At 43.2% G+C, this 14,791-nt stretch overlaps 1 protein-coding gene across 2 annotated transcripts in view; it reads right to left on the bottom strand.

Moving 5' to 3' along the window:
- The window catches only part of PTPN3 (protein tyrosine phosphatase non-receptor type 3), a 164,296-nt gene that overhangs the window by 9,101 nt on the left and 140,404 nt on the right, over window positions 1-14,791 (bottom strand). For both annotated transcript variants that reach the window (XM_056857321.1, XM_056857320.1), the window contains 7 exons: window positions 13,707-13,763; window positions 11,993-12,149; window positions 11,571-11,722; window positions 6,141-6,231; window positions 5,751-5,812; window positions 4,191-4,337; window positions 2,218-2,346 (listed from right to left, as the gene is read on the bottom strand). In XM_056857321.1, coding sequence (XP_056713299.1) covers window positions 2,218-2,346; window positions 4,191-4,337; window positions 5,751-5,812; window positions 6,141-6,231; window positions 11,571-11,722; window positions 11,993-12,149; window positions 13,707-13,763 — 795 coding nt within the window. The remainder of the gene's footprint in view (window positions 1-2,217; window positions 2,347-4,190; window positions 4,338-5,750; window positions 5,813-6,140; window positions 6,232-11,570; window positions 11,723-11,992; window positions 12,150-13,706; window positions 13,764-14,791) is intronic.

The raw sequence follows: 14,791 nt of genomic DNA on the forward strand, positions 1-14,791 counted from the left end.
AGGTGGCCAAGGCTCTGGCGGAAAAGACCATGGCATCCAAAGAGGAATTGGCCAGGAAGGAAACCGCTTTAAGTATTCTTGACACCCCCTCAAGAGCGTTCCTATTGTCTTCAGGTATAAGCTGGACTAACTTCCTGACCCAAACAATAGCCGCCCTAGAGACTAAGGCGAAGTAATGGACACGCTGGTAGCTAGTGCTGAGGCTTCATGGGAACGTTTACAGGCTAGATCAACCTTGCGATCAACAGGGTCTCTAATCATTACCTGGCCCTCTTCCGTAGCCAAGTCTGCAGAGTGCAGGGCTGAAACAGGGGATTCAACTGTGGGGACCCGAAGCAGGTTGGCTGAGGTAGTTGCCAAGTTGTAAAACTCTTTGGTGAATTGAGGGGCCCTTTTTCCCCCCAGTGGCTTAGCCCATTCGGACTTAACTAGGCCAGTGAAATAATCTGGAACAGGGATGAAATTGGAAGGGGAGTCATTCATATGAAAAAATTCCCTTGACCCTTTTCCCTTACCAGTAGAGGGAGTTGCGGCCTCCTCCGACAGATCTAAGGCCGCCAGGATTTTAGTCAGAAGTGAGGGGAAATCAGCAGCATTAAAAATTCTGTTTTGCTTATTTTCTGCACCCCCCTCCTCTTCACTAGAAGAGAGATCGCCTTTCTCTCTCTCCCTTCCTTCGTCATCCGTGGAAAAGGGAGAGGTATCGGGTTCCCTCTGCTCCAAAAAGGAAACAGATTGAGCCTTCAGATCAGCCTTTGTAAGGCAATGCTTTCTCTTTTTACTTTTGGCGCGCGAATCCGCCCCCTTTTGGTGGTGAGAAGGGGAAGGGTCCCGCGAAGTAGAAGGGCTGCGGGAAGGGGCTGGGGAAGACAAGCTGACCATTCTCAGACCCTCAGCAAATGAATCCCTCACTAAGGCAGACAACTCTGCCCTTAAGAATTCCAGTCCCCCCGCCCCCATGGGAACCGGCGGTGTAGGTACTTTACCAATGGAGACTTCTGCGGCTGGCCCCTGCGAGGCTGAAGCGGCGCCATCGCGTGGAGACGAAGCGGCTGCCGCCACTGTGTACTCCGCGCCGCGGGCTAGAGACGGAACGGATGTAGCCGTTGTGTGCTCGTACAGGGGGCCTGGGAACGGAGCGGTCGGTGCCGCTGTGTGTCCCTGAGCGCTTTGGAGCTGAGGCGGAGATGCGCTCATTTTCGGCACCTTCGGGGCTTTGTGACCACGGGCGGCGTTGAGGAGGCGCTTGGCCGCTTTCCCGTGCGCTGACCCAATTTTCTTTTTCCTAGGCGCAGCTTTTTTCTTAGCGTCTGATAAATAGCTGCAAGAGGGCTGGTCTCCTCCTACAGCTGGTCTGAGCAGAGAGGGATCCAGATCGCCCTGGGCGATGTATTGGTAGGGTGATCCTCCACCATTTTGTTCTGGCGGGAACTCACTACTCGACCGTTACCCTCTAGTAACAGCCTAAACAGAGGTTAAATAGTCAAGGAAGGGTAGATTAAGATAGATTAGAATAGAGATAAGTAGATGAGATTTAGATAAGAAGAATCTGATAAGAAAAAAGGACCTTTCCTAAAGCTGCTGCAGAGAGCTGAAAAAACACGCTCTCCCGATAGCGAGGCAGGAAAGAACTGGAGAAGAAGGGGGCGTTTCCCAGGAGACAGGAAGTGGGAGTGTAAGTTTTTTAAGGTCCTGCCTCCCGAAGCAAGCGAAGCCGAAACACCCAATCATAGATGCCCTTCTCTCTCAGAGCGAGAATGGCTATTACTGAGTTCATTTGACAATACCGATCATAATCTTAGCATTCATATAGCACATTTCAAGTGCTCAAAGCACGTCTTTGTGCAATAAATTATTTTTATACCAAAGGGGGCAGATGAGCAACAAAACATGAAATGTTAGCACTAAGCTATAGCTGCTGAATGCAACAACAACAAATTCAAAAAAGTTGCACACAGCATGTTCTAATTGAGTTGTTACTGCATAACTACACTACAACAAATATTGGAGTGAACTTTCCGGTTGTAAGCAAAACCAAAACAAAAACACCCTAACAGAGCTTTTGGTGAACACACAACAAGAAACTAGAAAAAATACATGGTTAATCTTTTAAAACCTATTAAATATAACTCGCTAGAAAAAAATACTCCAGTGCAACGTTATTGCATTTTGCAACAACAACAACAACAAAAACTTAGCTGGGTTTCCATCACTTACTTCAATATTTGTAATAACCATTTCTCTAAACACGTAGGCAATGGTGCAATCTTCAGATCGACACTTGACACGGAAGTTGCCGTACTCCATGATATCTGGAGGATTGGGCCAATAATGATGGCATTTGGTCTAACACAAAGTGGGGGGGGGGAAATAACATGATAGTCTCATTTTCCATTCAGTAGCCTCTACATGGCAACATATTACCTCATTAATGTTCTTGAGTAATGATAACATAAATTGTACATGCCAAGAAAAAAGAACTCTGCATTCTTTTTACTAAATTTGTCCCGTATAATCATGAAAACTAACAGCGCATTCCTGAACCTGAAGGGCGAAAGCCCTTAGGAGGCCAGGAAGGCGCTGCGTCAGGGTTCGTGCCCCCCGCACTGGCGTCCGAGCAACTTACCAGCGTTAGTGATCTGAACGCTGGGCACTGGGTGCTGTCGCGGCAGCACCACTCTGGGATGCCAACGGGGCCTTCTGCCAGCATCCCACCAGTGTCAAAGCCTGTGCTGGCATCCCAGAAGGCGTTCCCGGGGCGCGCTGGGCTGGGGAAGGAGCTGCCTTTAGGCAGCCTCCAAAGCCCTTTCGGGCTGGGAACGCCCCTTTTTATTTTTGAGAAATACGCCACCTTTTTAGGTGCTCACTTAATTGACCTGTTAGCTCCTGAGGGAGACAATATTCATAATCCTTCGGGATATCCCCTCTCACCTAGTCAGGGAACAGGGCCTTCGGAAGACTAACTCCTTGTGAAAGAAGAAGAGGTAGGAGAGTGTCCTTGTGCTTCCCTTAAGAACAGGAATTTATGGTAAGAAAATCTCCATTTTCTTTGAGGGTGGCAAGACAGCATTTATTGTCTTTTAGGAGGTACAACAGTAGTACCCACGACAGGCAGGCATCCCCAGGGGACAAAAGTCCTTCCTGTAGAGGAACCCTCAGCAGAGACTTCCTGCCACATGCAGCATCTGACGAGGCAAAGACCTTTTAGCACGTAGCCAACATGAGGCTCGTGTGTTTCGCTCTCCAAGTCTTGCTGAGGCAAAAGCCACACCAAGATGGATGAACTGTGATCCATTTTGATGGCATCTCATCCAGAGCTCTGCAAACCAACTGAAACACTAAGACACATTCTTACACCCCATCCGTCTCAAAGCACAGCCATGGTAGGGGTTCAACACGGCCTCCAAAGTCTAGGAAGCTGCTCACCTGGCTATGTGCAATCTACACATCCAGCTTATTCCAGCTCTGATCTGAAGGATGTGATCAGTATGGACTGAAGAAAGGAATAATGAAGTCCTAGGACTTGCGAAAGATGGAACTTATTTCAGGCACAAAGGAAGAACCTGACCTCAGGTCTCCAATGAAAAACTCATTCCTCTGGATTAGAGACAAGAGCCTCCAAGCTCTGACCCTCATCCAGCCAAAGTAAAAAAGCAGAACCTTTCCTGTTTCCATTAAATGGAGGAAGGGGAAGGGCTTTATCTCCCTCCAGAATGCCCCTGGAAATGTATACCCAGGGCCCCTCCTGGACTGTTTGGTTGGATTGCACAAAGCAACTGGTGTGTATTTGCATTCTCTCATTTTCTGAAGCCTCTGCCACCTGCTATTCTGTTACTATCAGCAGATCTCTGATCACATCACATGCTATAAACAAGCACTACTACTGATGTTCCTTGAACCTGCTAGAAAGCCCTATAAAGTCATGCCTGTTTGCACATGAGAAAATAACTGACACAGAGTGAGTGCAGAAGGTATAGTCATGACTTTCAGCACGAGGCTTCAAAATTCCACAAAGCACAATTTATTTCTTAGAGATACATTACAAGAACAGAGAAGGGAACCAACTCCCAAAAGTGCTGAACAACGAAGCAAAGCACATTTCTTGTCATATGGGTCTCTCTTGCCTCTCACACTCCCAATATTCGTCCCCCCACCCATTATAGACCAAACAGCAAGAGAACTCCACATACCCGTCCTCGTTCTGTGAGGGTTGTTAACATGATAATCAGCGATAACCTATGATCCCAAACCGCCTGCCAGAAGTGGGCACAGGTGTGCGCGAGAGGACCTTGAGTGGCAATGTATTTGTTCACAAGGCCAGCAGGGGGAATTTCCATCTGTCAGAGGAAGGGAAAAGCTCTCTGTAACATTGGCTCTTACCATACAATGCTTTGAGAAGTGGTTCACAAATGCAAGGGCAGCAATAATTAGATTACAAAGACCATTTCAAGTAGCCCTCAAATACCAATCCAAAATACTCCATCAAAATTAAAGTTATTCATATGCATGAAAGTGGCAATTCCATTTTAATTCCATTTCTGCATTAATCTAAATAAAAGCTGAGGACTGGCTTCACATGAAGAGCCATGCTATGGAAACAGCCTGAAATTGCCCTGATGCAGTAGGCCACCTTATATGGTGAATGGTCACGTGCAGCAATTTATCCTGTGGATATGGCCCTGCACCCCAACAATTATTCAAGTACGGTAGTATTGCCTTTTTTTTTTTTTTGCTGTCAAGTCACAGCCAACTTATAGCGACCCCTCATGGAGTTTTCAAGGCAAGAGACAGACAGAGGTGGTTTTGCCATTGCCTGCATCTGCGGAGTGACCCTGGACCTCCTTGATGGTCTCCCATCCAAGTACTAACCATGGCAGACCCTGCTTTGCTTCTGAAAGCTGATGAGGTTGGGGCTAGCCTGGGCCATCTAGGTAAGGGCAGTATTACCAAAAAACGCTTTGCAATGGCAAGAAAAGAGCCAATTTACACAAGGAAATGCATTATGTGAGGAAAAGGAATATTCACAGGGAAAATTCATTCTTTTTAGTAGTCATTGCTGATATTATTTTGTCATTCCAGATTTAGGAATTTAAAATACATACATACACAGATACACTGTGATGAGACTGTGGATTGTTCAATAGTTTTTGATACAGAACAAAATTCAGGTGCCACATGCAGGAATTTATTCCCTGCAAATGACTGGAATTCTTTTGCAAAGAGATCCCCATGAATGATTTCTGGGGAATTTGCAAAATGAGTAGACAGTGTCTCTGTTTTGCATGTGTTATTGATTATACACAGTCTGCAAAAACGTTTTACTCAACACTGCAGGCTACGTATTCCACCCTCCCCGGTCCTCATTTGTCCCATCCTACCCAGGGGGCTGCCCTGAAAATTTCTTCCAGGGAAGCAGAAGAGCAGAGTCACAACTAAGTGAGAGAAAGGGAGGAAAGCATGTCAGCTATTGTATCCAAAAACGACTTATTGATTTTAAATGGTAACATAAACAGACATGGTGGTGTCAAACCCATGCTTAATCTTCAGATGTAAGGACAACTTGTTACTTCCAAATAATTTTAGTTCATGAAAGTTATCCATATCAGCAGTAAGGAAGATTTCTGGCTTTTCCCCTCCTGCCCATCAAAAACTGCTGCATGTATGTGAAATCTGTGTTTTGATTCCACTACAAACTCTGCTCTTTTCACATGATATGCTTTATTGATTTAAAAGATGACTGGAGTACTTACATTAACATAATTTGCATTTATATAATCTTCATTTCCTTTTAATATTACTCGGGTGGTATCGTCTGGGGGAGGGGGGGGAAAGAAAAGAAACAACAAACAGTAAAATTATGTAACTTCACAGTTCTTTGAATAATTATTCTAAAAACCTGCTGGATTACAAAGACCTAGATCAAAGATGTTGGGGTGGGAAATCAATCAGCTCCCCACAATATGTACCTTAATACACACTGATTTTGAAAAATGATGCAAAGGAACAATATCCAGTTTTTTTAGTTAAACAGATGGACCAACAACAGCAACAACAAAACCAGTATCAGAATAGTCATTTTGTAACATATAGAACCTGCTTGGATAATAAAATGAAATTGCACAGAGATATATAATACTTACAAGGCAAAACATCTTTGTACCGATTTTTGTCCATGTTTTGAGGTAGTTTTGCATAGGTAACAGCTAACCCTGGTCTCTTTCTATAAAGTTGCTGAAAGAAAATAAGTTACTTTATGAGAAATGATCTAGAAACAACAGGGCACTAAAAGGGACCAAGTTCCCCCAATCTAGTTCAGAACCATGCTAGCACTTTAGGTTGGTGGGGTTAGTACCCAAACGTTCTCACCCTGTGGGATACCAGGAAGGCAAAAGGGGAGCTGCGAATGTTTTAGGTCTATGGCACCTCAAGGTCCATCCCATTAACAGGATAACACACAAAACTGCCTTATACTGAATCAGGCTCCTGGTCCACCAGGGTCTCAGGTGCAGATCTTTCAACTTCCCTATATCCTGACCTTTTCCACTGGAGATGCTGGGGATTGAACTTAGGACCTTCTGCATGCCAGGCAGATGCTCTACTACTGAGCCACAGCCCCTCCTCAGTCATTAGGCTGGCTGGCCTGCCCCTCAGGGGGCTTAAACTCCCTCACTGCTCCTCTTCCCCAGCAAGACTCTTGCCTCCCTCTGTGCTTACTTCCAGACTCAGGATGGCGAAGGCGGGGAGACTGCCCAGGGAAAGAAAACTGCCAGTAGAGGAAGTTTCGGTAACTCCCCCTCTTGCCTTCAGTCAGCCCAGCCCACTTATGTCCACTCACCCAAATATGCCCCACCATCTAAGAATACAATCTATGAAATGAGCCTATACTGTAATGATCATACTGGGTTCACGTGCACCCAATATGGGTTCAATACTGGCAACATGGAAAAGGGCAATTAAAAAAAATTGAATTAAGGAGACTTTTAAAAGCTGAGCACACAAAAAAGTAGATTTGGAGAAAAACAGCAGGGTTTAGTCAGGTCTCACCCAGGCTGGAGCTCTGTGTGCCCACTCAGAGCATAATCAATGCCGCACAGAAATATTTTCACCCATAAGTCACCCAAATAATAAGCGTTTTATTCCTCCTTTTTGTTTCCCAACACCTTCAGAATTGTTTCTCTCGTACCCCATCCCAACCCCCCAACAACTGGTTTAAAATCCGAGTTATTGATTCTGTACCTACATGGCCCCTGGGGAGGGGGAGGAGAAAGAAGAACAGGAGGAGGAAGAAGAAAAGGAAGAATGCCTTCTCCCCAGCACCACTTGGCACTTGTGGGGCTCCCGTCGCCTCCTGTCAGACTGAGCCTTCCCTTGGCCTTCAGGCAGAACATTCCCTCCAAGGGAACATCCTCAGTGGTCTCTCAGCTCCTCCTCTCAGAGTTCCCTGCCTTTGTGTCCTCTCACTGCCATGGCAACTGACCAACTTCTCTGGGTCAATCTCCTTTTTGACCTCTTCCCCCAATAGGACTCAGTTCATGACTACTTTAAAATGTTAGGCCTATGGTAGCATTCAGAATTCTTCTAAATTGCATTCTACATTTATTTGTGTGCTATTAAAAGCTGTTAATCACTGCATGCACCTACCCTTAAGCTTTAAGTCTATGCACCTCTACTATGTCTTAAACCTGCATGAGCAGTAGAGCATCTGCTTTGCATACAGAAGGGCCCAGGTTCAGTCCCCAGCAGTTATCTGGGAAAGACTTGTGCCTAAGACCAAGGACTGCCAATGCCAGTCAGAATAGACAACTGAACCTTAGAAAACCAATGGTTTGACTAAGTAGAAGGCAACTTCATGTGCACCTGTCCACCAGATAGTCAGAGAATATTGTTATGCCACATGACTTAAGGTGTAACACATTGTTATGCCACATGGCTTATGGCATAACATATGGCTTCTGTTAAATTAAACATGAATTCTCATCCTAGTAATCATTCTGGTGGTTCTCCTTTGCAGCTTCTATCATTTGATTTAATCCTCTAATATGGGCTTTCAAAACTGGATAATGCATTCTAGACATGACCCACTAGCAGCACTTTTATCTATATGAGAAAGTTCATTCTAGTTCATCCAAGGACCCCATGTGTCTATTCTGCATCCACATTCTGCACTGTATTCATACATGAACAATAGCATCCATCAGAGAAAGGTGTTTTGAAAGTGGTGAGTAGCAACAAGGAACAGTGCACCACATTCTCTTTCTGAAAGAAAAGGGTTTAAATTTAAATTCAAGTGATAAAAACTCTTTGAGAGGAATTAGTCATTTTGACCTAGATGGAATTCCTTTCTGACCTCAAAGAGACCATGAAATGGATCCACTGGGCCTCTGAAACAGAATGCAAGAATGATTTTTGCTAGAATTTTCTTCCTCCAGCTGCCTTAGATGATTCAGGGGAAGGAATTAACATCCTGAAACCACAGAGACAGAAAACCTTTCTGACCCCAATGTGCTAGGACTTGAAACACTAAAAATTAAAATTCACCACACAATGCCCTTCACAAACGTATCTAAGTCTTAAAATGAATTAGGTGTTTTAGCCACATTGGTTTAGAATTCGCATCTCTTTAATTCCCTGGAAATATATTCAAGAGTGATTCACTGCCACTCTGCAAAATTCTATAGCAGCGTGCATAAAAAACAAATGAGTGACAGTTACTGATGCAACTGTTCCCACACAAGAAGCACTTGCTTACAAAAACATAACAGAATGAAAGGGTACAGAAGGGGTGAAGAACATCAAAGATGGCACTTCACATAATGAATAGCAATTCAATTAAATGTCTGCACTGAGATACTGAGTGAAGAACAACTATTTCCCCAAGAGTTCGTTAAAAGAAAGAAAGAAAAAAGAGTTAAGTCTATGTGTAGGGACATGTGCTAAATTCCATTTATGAGAAAAGCAGGGTAGAATTTAGATTGCAAATGCCATTTGACCAGGTTGGAAATAAGAACAGTTCTTTTATTTATTTATCTAATTAATTAATTAATACATTTATTAGCCACTTTTCTACCTTGTGGCACACAAAGCAGCCTACGATATAAATAAAGCAACGGTTATAAAACACATTAAAAGAGGAGTTTAAAATCTCACTGAGGACTGCCAATAAATAAAAACTAAATTAGTCCTATAGTGAAAACTAATGCAGGCCTAAATAAAACTGTCTTCAGATACCACCTAAGACCAGGTGCACCTCCCTTGGGAGGTTGTTCCATAATCATGGGGCTGCCACCAAAAAGGCCCTCTCTCATGTGCCCACCAGATCAGCTTCTGGTGGTCAGTCATGAGGGCCTCTCCTTGCTATCTTAATTCCCAGGCAGGAACATACAGGAGGAAGATGGTCCTTTAGATACCCCACTCCCAAATCATGTAGGGCTGTAAAGGACAAAACCAACACCTTGAACTGGGCCCGGGAGCAGATCAGTAGCCAGTGTAATTGCTGTAGTATTGGGATCACAGTACTCGGCTCTGACCAGCAATCTAGCCTCAGCACCAGCTTCTGAACACTCTTCAAGGGTAGCCCCAAGTAGAACGCACTGCAATAGCCCAGTCTAGATGTAACTAAGGCATGGATCACTGTGGCTGGACCTGACTGAACCAGCAACAGTCTTAGCCTTCTCTAATACGCGCAATTGATGAATATTTATGCTGAGCTGATTGTTGTACATATAGTCATGGCCAATGGCAGTAAATGCCCAGATGCCACCAGAAATACCAACCATGTGACTCAGTTTCTCCTCTACCTAACATCTAGTTGACCAAACTTTGTGTGCTCACATATGGACATCCCATTCTCACACTACCTCAGTAGTGGCATCTTATTTAGTGCTCTGATGGTGTACCACATGTTTATTCACTGAAGTAGATTGATTTGAAAGTGATTTCAATGATTTTAGGCTGTTATGTTTTTATGGTTTTATCATATTGTTATATTATGTATTTGACATTGTTAGCTGCCCTGAGCCTGGCTTTGGCTGGGAATGGAGGGAGGGATAGAATTCGAAAAATAAAAATTAAAAATTATATTACATTAAAATCTTGTTGGTCTCTATGGTGCTTCTGAACTCGAATTTAGCGGTATGTTTATTAAGTTCACATGTTTGGAACGCTTTTATGTCCTTATTTTTTAGTGTGGCTGGATGGGGTGGGGGTGCTCAACAGTAATGCTACATATTTGGAGGGCAACAGTGGAGCAGTGGATTGATGTTTCTTCCATTGTTAAGATCCCAGTCAAGGAAATATTCAGGACCTTAAATACTTACTTTATGTTAAACACTAGTTAAGAACGAATGCCCTTCTACATATTTTACCACTTTTGACAAACACAGCCTCATAAGAACATAAGAAAAGCCCTGCTGGATCAGACCAAGGCCCATCAAGTCTATGCCTATGTTCCACAGCACCTAAGATAATAGGCAGCCTCCTCATTCAACAGTAGCACATTATCTTTTGTCGATCTTTACAAAGAACGTTATGAAAAAATGTAAATGGAGAGTTTAAAAAGCAGCATGTTTTATTGTACACACCATATAGTAAGTTAGTGCTAGCCAGATTATCAAAGCCATTTAAGAAAACTGAAGTATGGGAAAGTTACTAAGGATGACTGAATATTCTTCAGTGATAAAATAGAGATTCAGAGATGCTGCATATGTATTTGGTTGCTAAAATTCCAAATTAATAATGTAATTATAGTATTAAATAAAATGAAGCCAGTTATTTTAACAACTGATCATCATCTGAAGATCCTACTAAAGTTATATTGTGGCACCATGATATTGGTTAGGTCATATTGCTAAACATTAGAACTGCCAAATAGATGGCTAAGTTTTCGTTTCCTTCTGAAACATGAGGACAATTTAGAATTCTGTTTCAAAATGGCACAGATTGCAGTTATGCAACAAAAAGTTACTGTTCTTGAAGGATGCATTTTAGTAACTTAAGATAGTTCTTCACTAACTATATATTTAACAACTTGAAACATACTTTGTTTTCAGTGTATTGAAGGACGAAAACCAAACACTTTACAATTCCTGCAGGCTTAAGAAATATCTTGCAGGAATACATACATGAAGCTGCCTTCTAGTGAGTTAGATCATTGGTCTATCAAGGTCTACTCTCACTGGCAGTTGCTCTCCAGGGTCTGGAAAAGATATCTTTTACATCACCTACTTCCTGATCCTTTTCCCTGAAGTTGCAGCTGGCAATTGGACCCGGGATTTTCTATGCACAAACCATGTGCTCTACCACCTCTATTGTACAAACACAGCAATATTATACAAATTATGAATTAGATGACTGCTTTGGAATGTCCACTTCACTTGTCAAAAGAGAAAGTACCCCAAATTTTAAGCCACAATACATACAAGAGACTGCAGAGACAGCAAGATTCTTTATTATTTATGACACCATGGCCTAACTTGGCCATCCCTCTGGAATGATTCTGGCAGCTTCCTCTGGATATGACAAGGAAGGGGGTAAATTCCAACCTAGGACCCAAGTCTGCAACAGCCACTTACCTCAAACTGAATTAAGACTGTGCCACTTTCTAGTCCTTTTTTCAGTTGCTCCATTGACTCTTCCAGGGTTTCACCATATTCTGAACAGGCAAGAAGACTGGGCTCTGGAAATGCTTCATCCTCGGACTTGCTATCAGTGCACGGTCTGACAACTAGAAGACATGGAGGCAAATTCGGATCTCCACTATTTGTCAAAAAGAGTAATGCTTAGATGAGTTCAGCAATGAAGCTGAGTCCCGTGAATAAAATTGCTGGTTTTGTTAAACTTGTTTTGAGACAATTTAATGAGGAAGAAGCAGACTGTGTTGAAGCACCCACATTTGGATGGCACAAAGTACTCCTACAGCAAGGAGTCTTCAATCGTGCTCCGCACCTGAAGCAATCCCACAACAATACCACTACGATAAGCAAAATATAGTTACCTTTCCGCCTAATCAGAAGCACAAGCTCTCTGGTATGCAGCTCTCTGCTGGCTTTTATAAATCTCACCACTTGGTCATGTGTATGCTCAGAGATGTCTCGGCCATTGATTAACACTATTTGATCTCCTTCATTCAGTTTTGGAATGCATTTATCAGACTGCCATGAAACCAAAAAGAAATGTCAGTATTATCAGACCTCTGAATCAAAGAGAATTTAAGACTCCTCTTCAGTGGGAAGAAATTAATTCAATCACAGATCAGCACTGTTATCCTTTATCTTGATGAACTTTCACTCTCTGCATCAAGAGATGTGAACAATCAAACCAACAGAAACGTATTCTAGCCCAGATGATAAGAGGATAAACATTATCTAGGATTAGGTTTGAAGCTTGTTCTGAACAGGGTTACAATCCCTGTGACAGATTACATTTTGCAGTCTGGACACACTCCTGGACCCAACTCTGCTGGTCCAGAAACAACTGGTGGACCAGGACTAGCTGAAGCTGTCCCTGGCTATAATCCTAGTGCCTTCATAATACCCACACATTAGACCACCGCAAAAAATGCTACATGGGGCTGGCCTTTGAAAAATGGCCAACTGTTCCAAAACAGGCATACAAAGGTTTTAAGAGGCACCCACGGGGATGCAAACCATGGCAACAGAGGCTCATTAGCACAGGCAACCAATCTGTTTCTGGGTCCAATGCAAAGTGCTGGTTTTGTCCTCCAGCCCTACTTCCAACCAGACAAGGCCGCCTGTGCTCTGAGACCAGCTTCTGGTGCCAGGCTGAAGTGACACCGGGGAAGGGGGGGGTCCTCAGGAGCCTCACGGGGCCCACTCCCTCCTGTCCTTCCAAAGGCTTGATAACACTTTTGTTTTGGAGAATGTTAATTCTTGCCTTTACATGTTGATCTGATACTGTTTTAATCTGCACGATCAGTTTTTTTTAACCATCTTTATTCCTGATGTCTTTTTTACTGCCTTGCACTGAGTGGTTGGTTAAGCATGTTAGACTAGAAACTGGAGTGGCACCAACTTGAACAAGTTAATTTTTATCAGTGTTAAATTCTGTTTCATTGGCATTCTAGATTTCTGCTGACCACTGCATATGATTGTTGGTTTTGTTGCACATATTTTGTGATATTTAAGAAATTGCTATCCAATGACACCTTACTGTTTCCAGTAGAAAGGTAGGACATAAATTCCCTACATAAATAAATTACTAAACAGAAGCAGCTATCAATTATATCAAATGGTTTGGAACTTCTCTACCATCATAGGAACATGTGCGTTATTCAACTCAGGTTGAGAAGAGAGCTGATAATGGGCTCACCTAAGTACTATGACACAGATCCAGATGCTGATTTTATACATTGCAGGTGCAAAAAGGCATACTCAGAGCCAGTGCAGAGGACTCAGCCCCCACCTCCCGATCCTAATTCGACTGTGTGTGTGTAAAGTGCTGTCAAGTCACAGCCAACTTAAGGAAACCCCTTATGGGGTTTTCAAGGCAAGAGACGTTCAGAGGTGGTTTGCCATTGCCTGCCTAGCGATCGACTTCCCTGGTGGCCTCCCATCCAAGTACTAACCAGGGCCGCCCCTACTTAGCTTCTGAGATCTGAAGAGATTGGGCTAGCCTGGGTGATCCGGGCCAGGGTTCTGATTCGACTAACAACTCAAAAACAAAAGGAAGGACAAAAACCAGATACTTACAGGGGAACCTGGAATTATTCTGGACACAACGAGAGGCATCTTCTGATCAATACCACCCTAAAACATTGTGCCAGAACAAAACAGTGAATCTAAACAGACATACAACATATGATTCAGTTGATCTGTTCCAACATATGTTCCAGAAAATCCTAGGGTTCTTAGAAGTTTATTGGGGACTCAACTAATGCCCACTGCTCCTCTAAGAAGTTGGACATGGACCGCTCAGTACAGCCAGTTAGTACATCAGTGTTAGTTCATTCCTACACACAATGAGACTCTGACATGCTTATCAGGGACTCCACAATGAGAAAAAATCAGTATAGGTATATGCAGTTTCTTAAAACACAGCTTAACCAAAAATCTTTCCCTGCAATACATAACTACAAAAGAATACTGGGTATAATCTGAAACAGGGATCCCCAACCTTTTTGAGCCTGTGGGCACCTTTGGGATTCTGAAACAGTGTAATGGGAACAGCCACAAAATGGCTGCACAAAATGGCTGCCAATCAGAACACCAGTGGCCAACCAGAAGCCCACCGACCATCTAAAAACACTTGGCAGGTGCCAGGAATGGTGTTGGCAGGTGATGGCAACATGTTGGGGATCCCTGATATAATGCATGTCCACAGTATTCATGTGAGGTAACTGTGAGGTCCAATAAGCCTGGCCAGGCTACATGTGAGCTGAATGTACGCTCTAGAACATCTCTGGAATCTTCTACAATGTGCTGTGGTTCCTGAGCAGACAAGCTGGTACAGAAAGGGACTCCTTAAAGGTGGAAAGTTTGAAAATCACTGATCTAACACATATGTACAAAATATTACGTTTTTAGTGCTTCAAGAAAGCCACTGTTATACCTTGGCATCTTCAAGCCTGTAGTGCACAGTATCTTGCAGGACTGAAGTTGAATACTTCAAAATCCATAGGCTCATTGCATTTAACGTTTGCTTATGTCAATTTCTGCTCATTACATCGTAGGTAATGCAGATTTATAAACTATTCCACTCAATGAGGGGGAAAGCCACAAATTATTTCTAAAAGCAGAGCTATGTTTGGGGAGAAAGCAAAACACACCAAGAGCTC

Source organism: Euleptes europaea, chromosome 11 (genome assembly GCF_029931775.1).
Source record: "Euleptes europaea isolate rEulEur1 chromosome 11, rEulEur1.hap1, whole genome shotgun sequence".
Classification (NCBI taxonomy): domain Eukaryota; kingdom Metazoa; phylum Chordata; class Lepidosauria; order Squamata; family Sphaerodactylidae; genus Euleptes; species Euleptes europaea.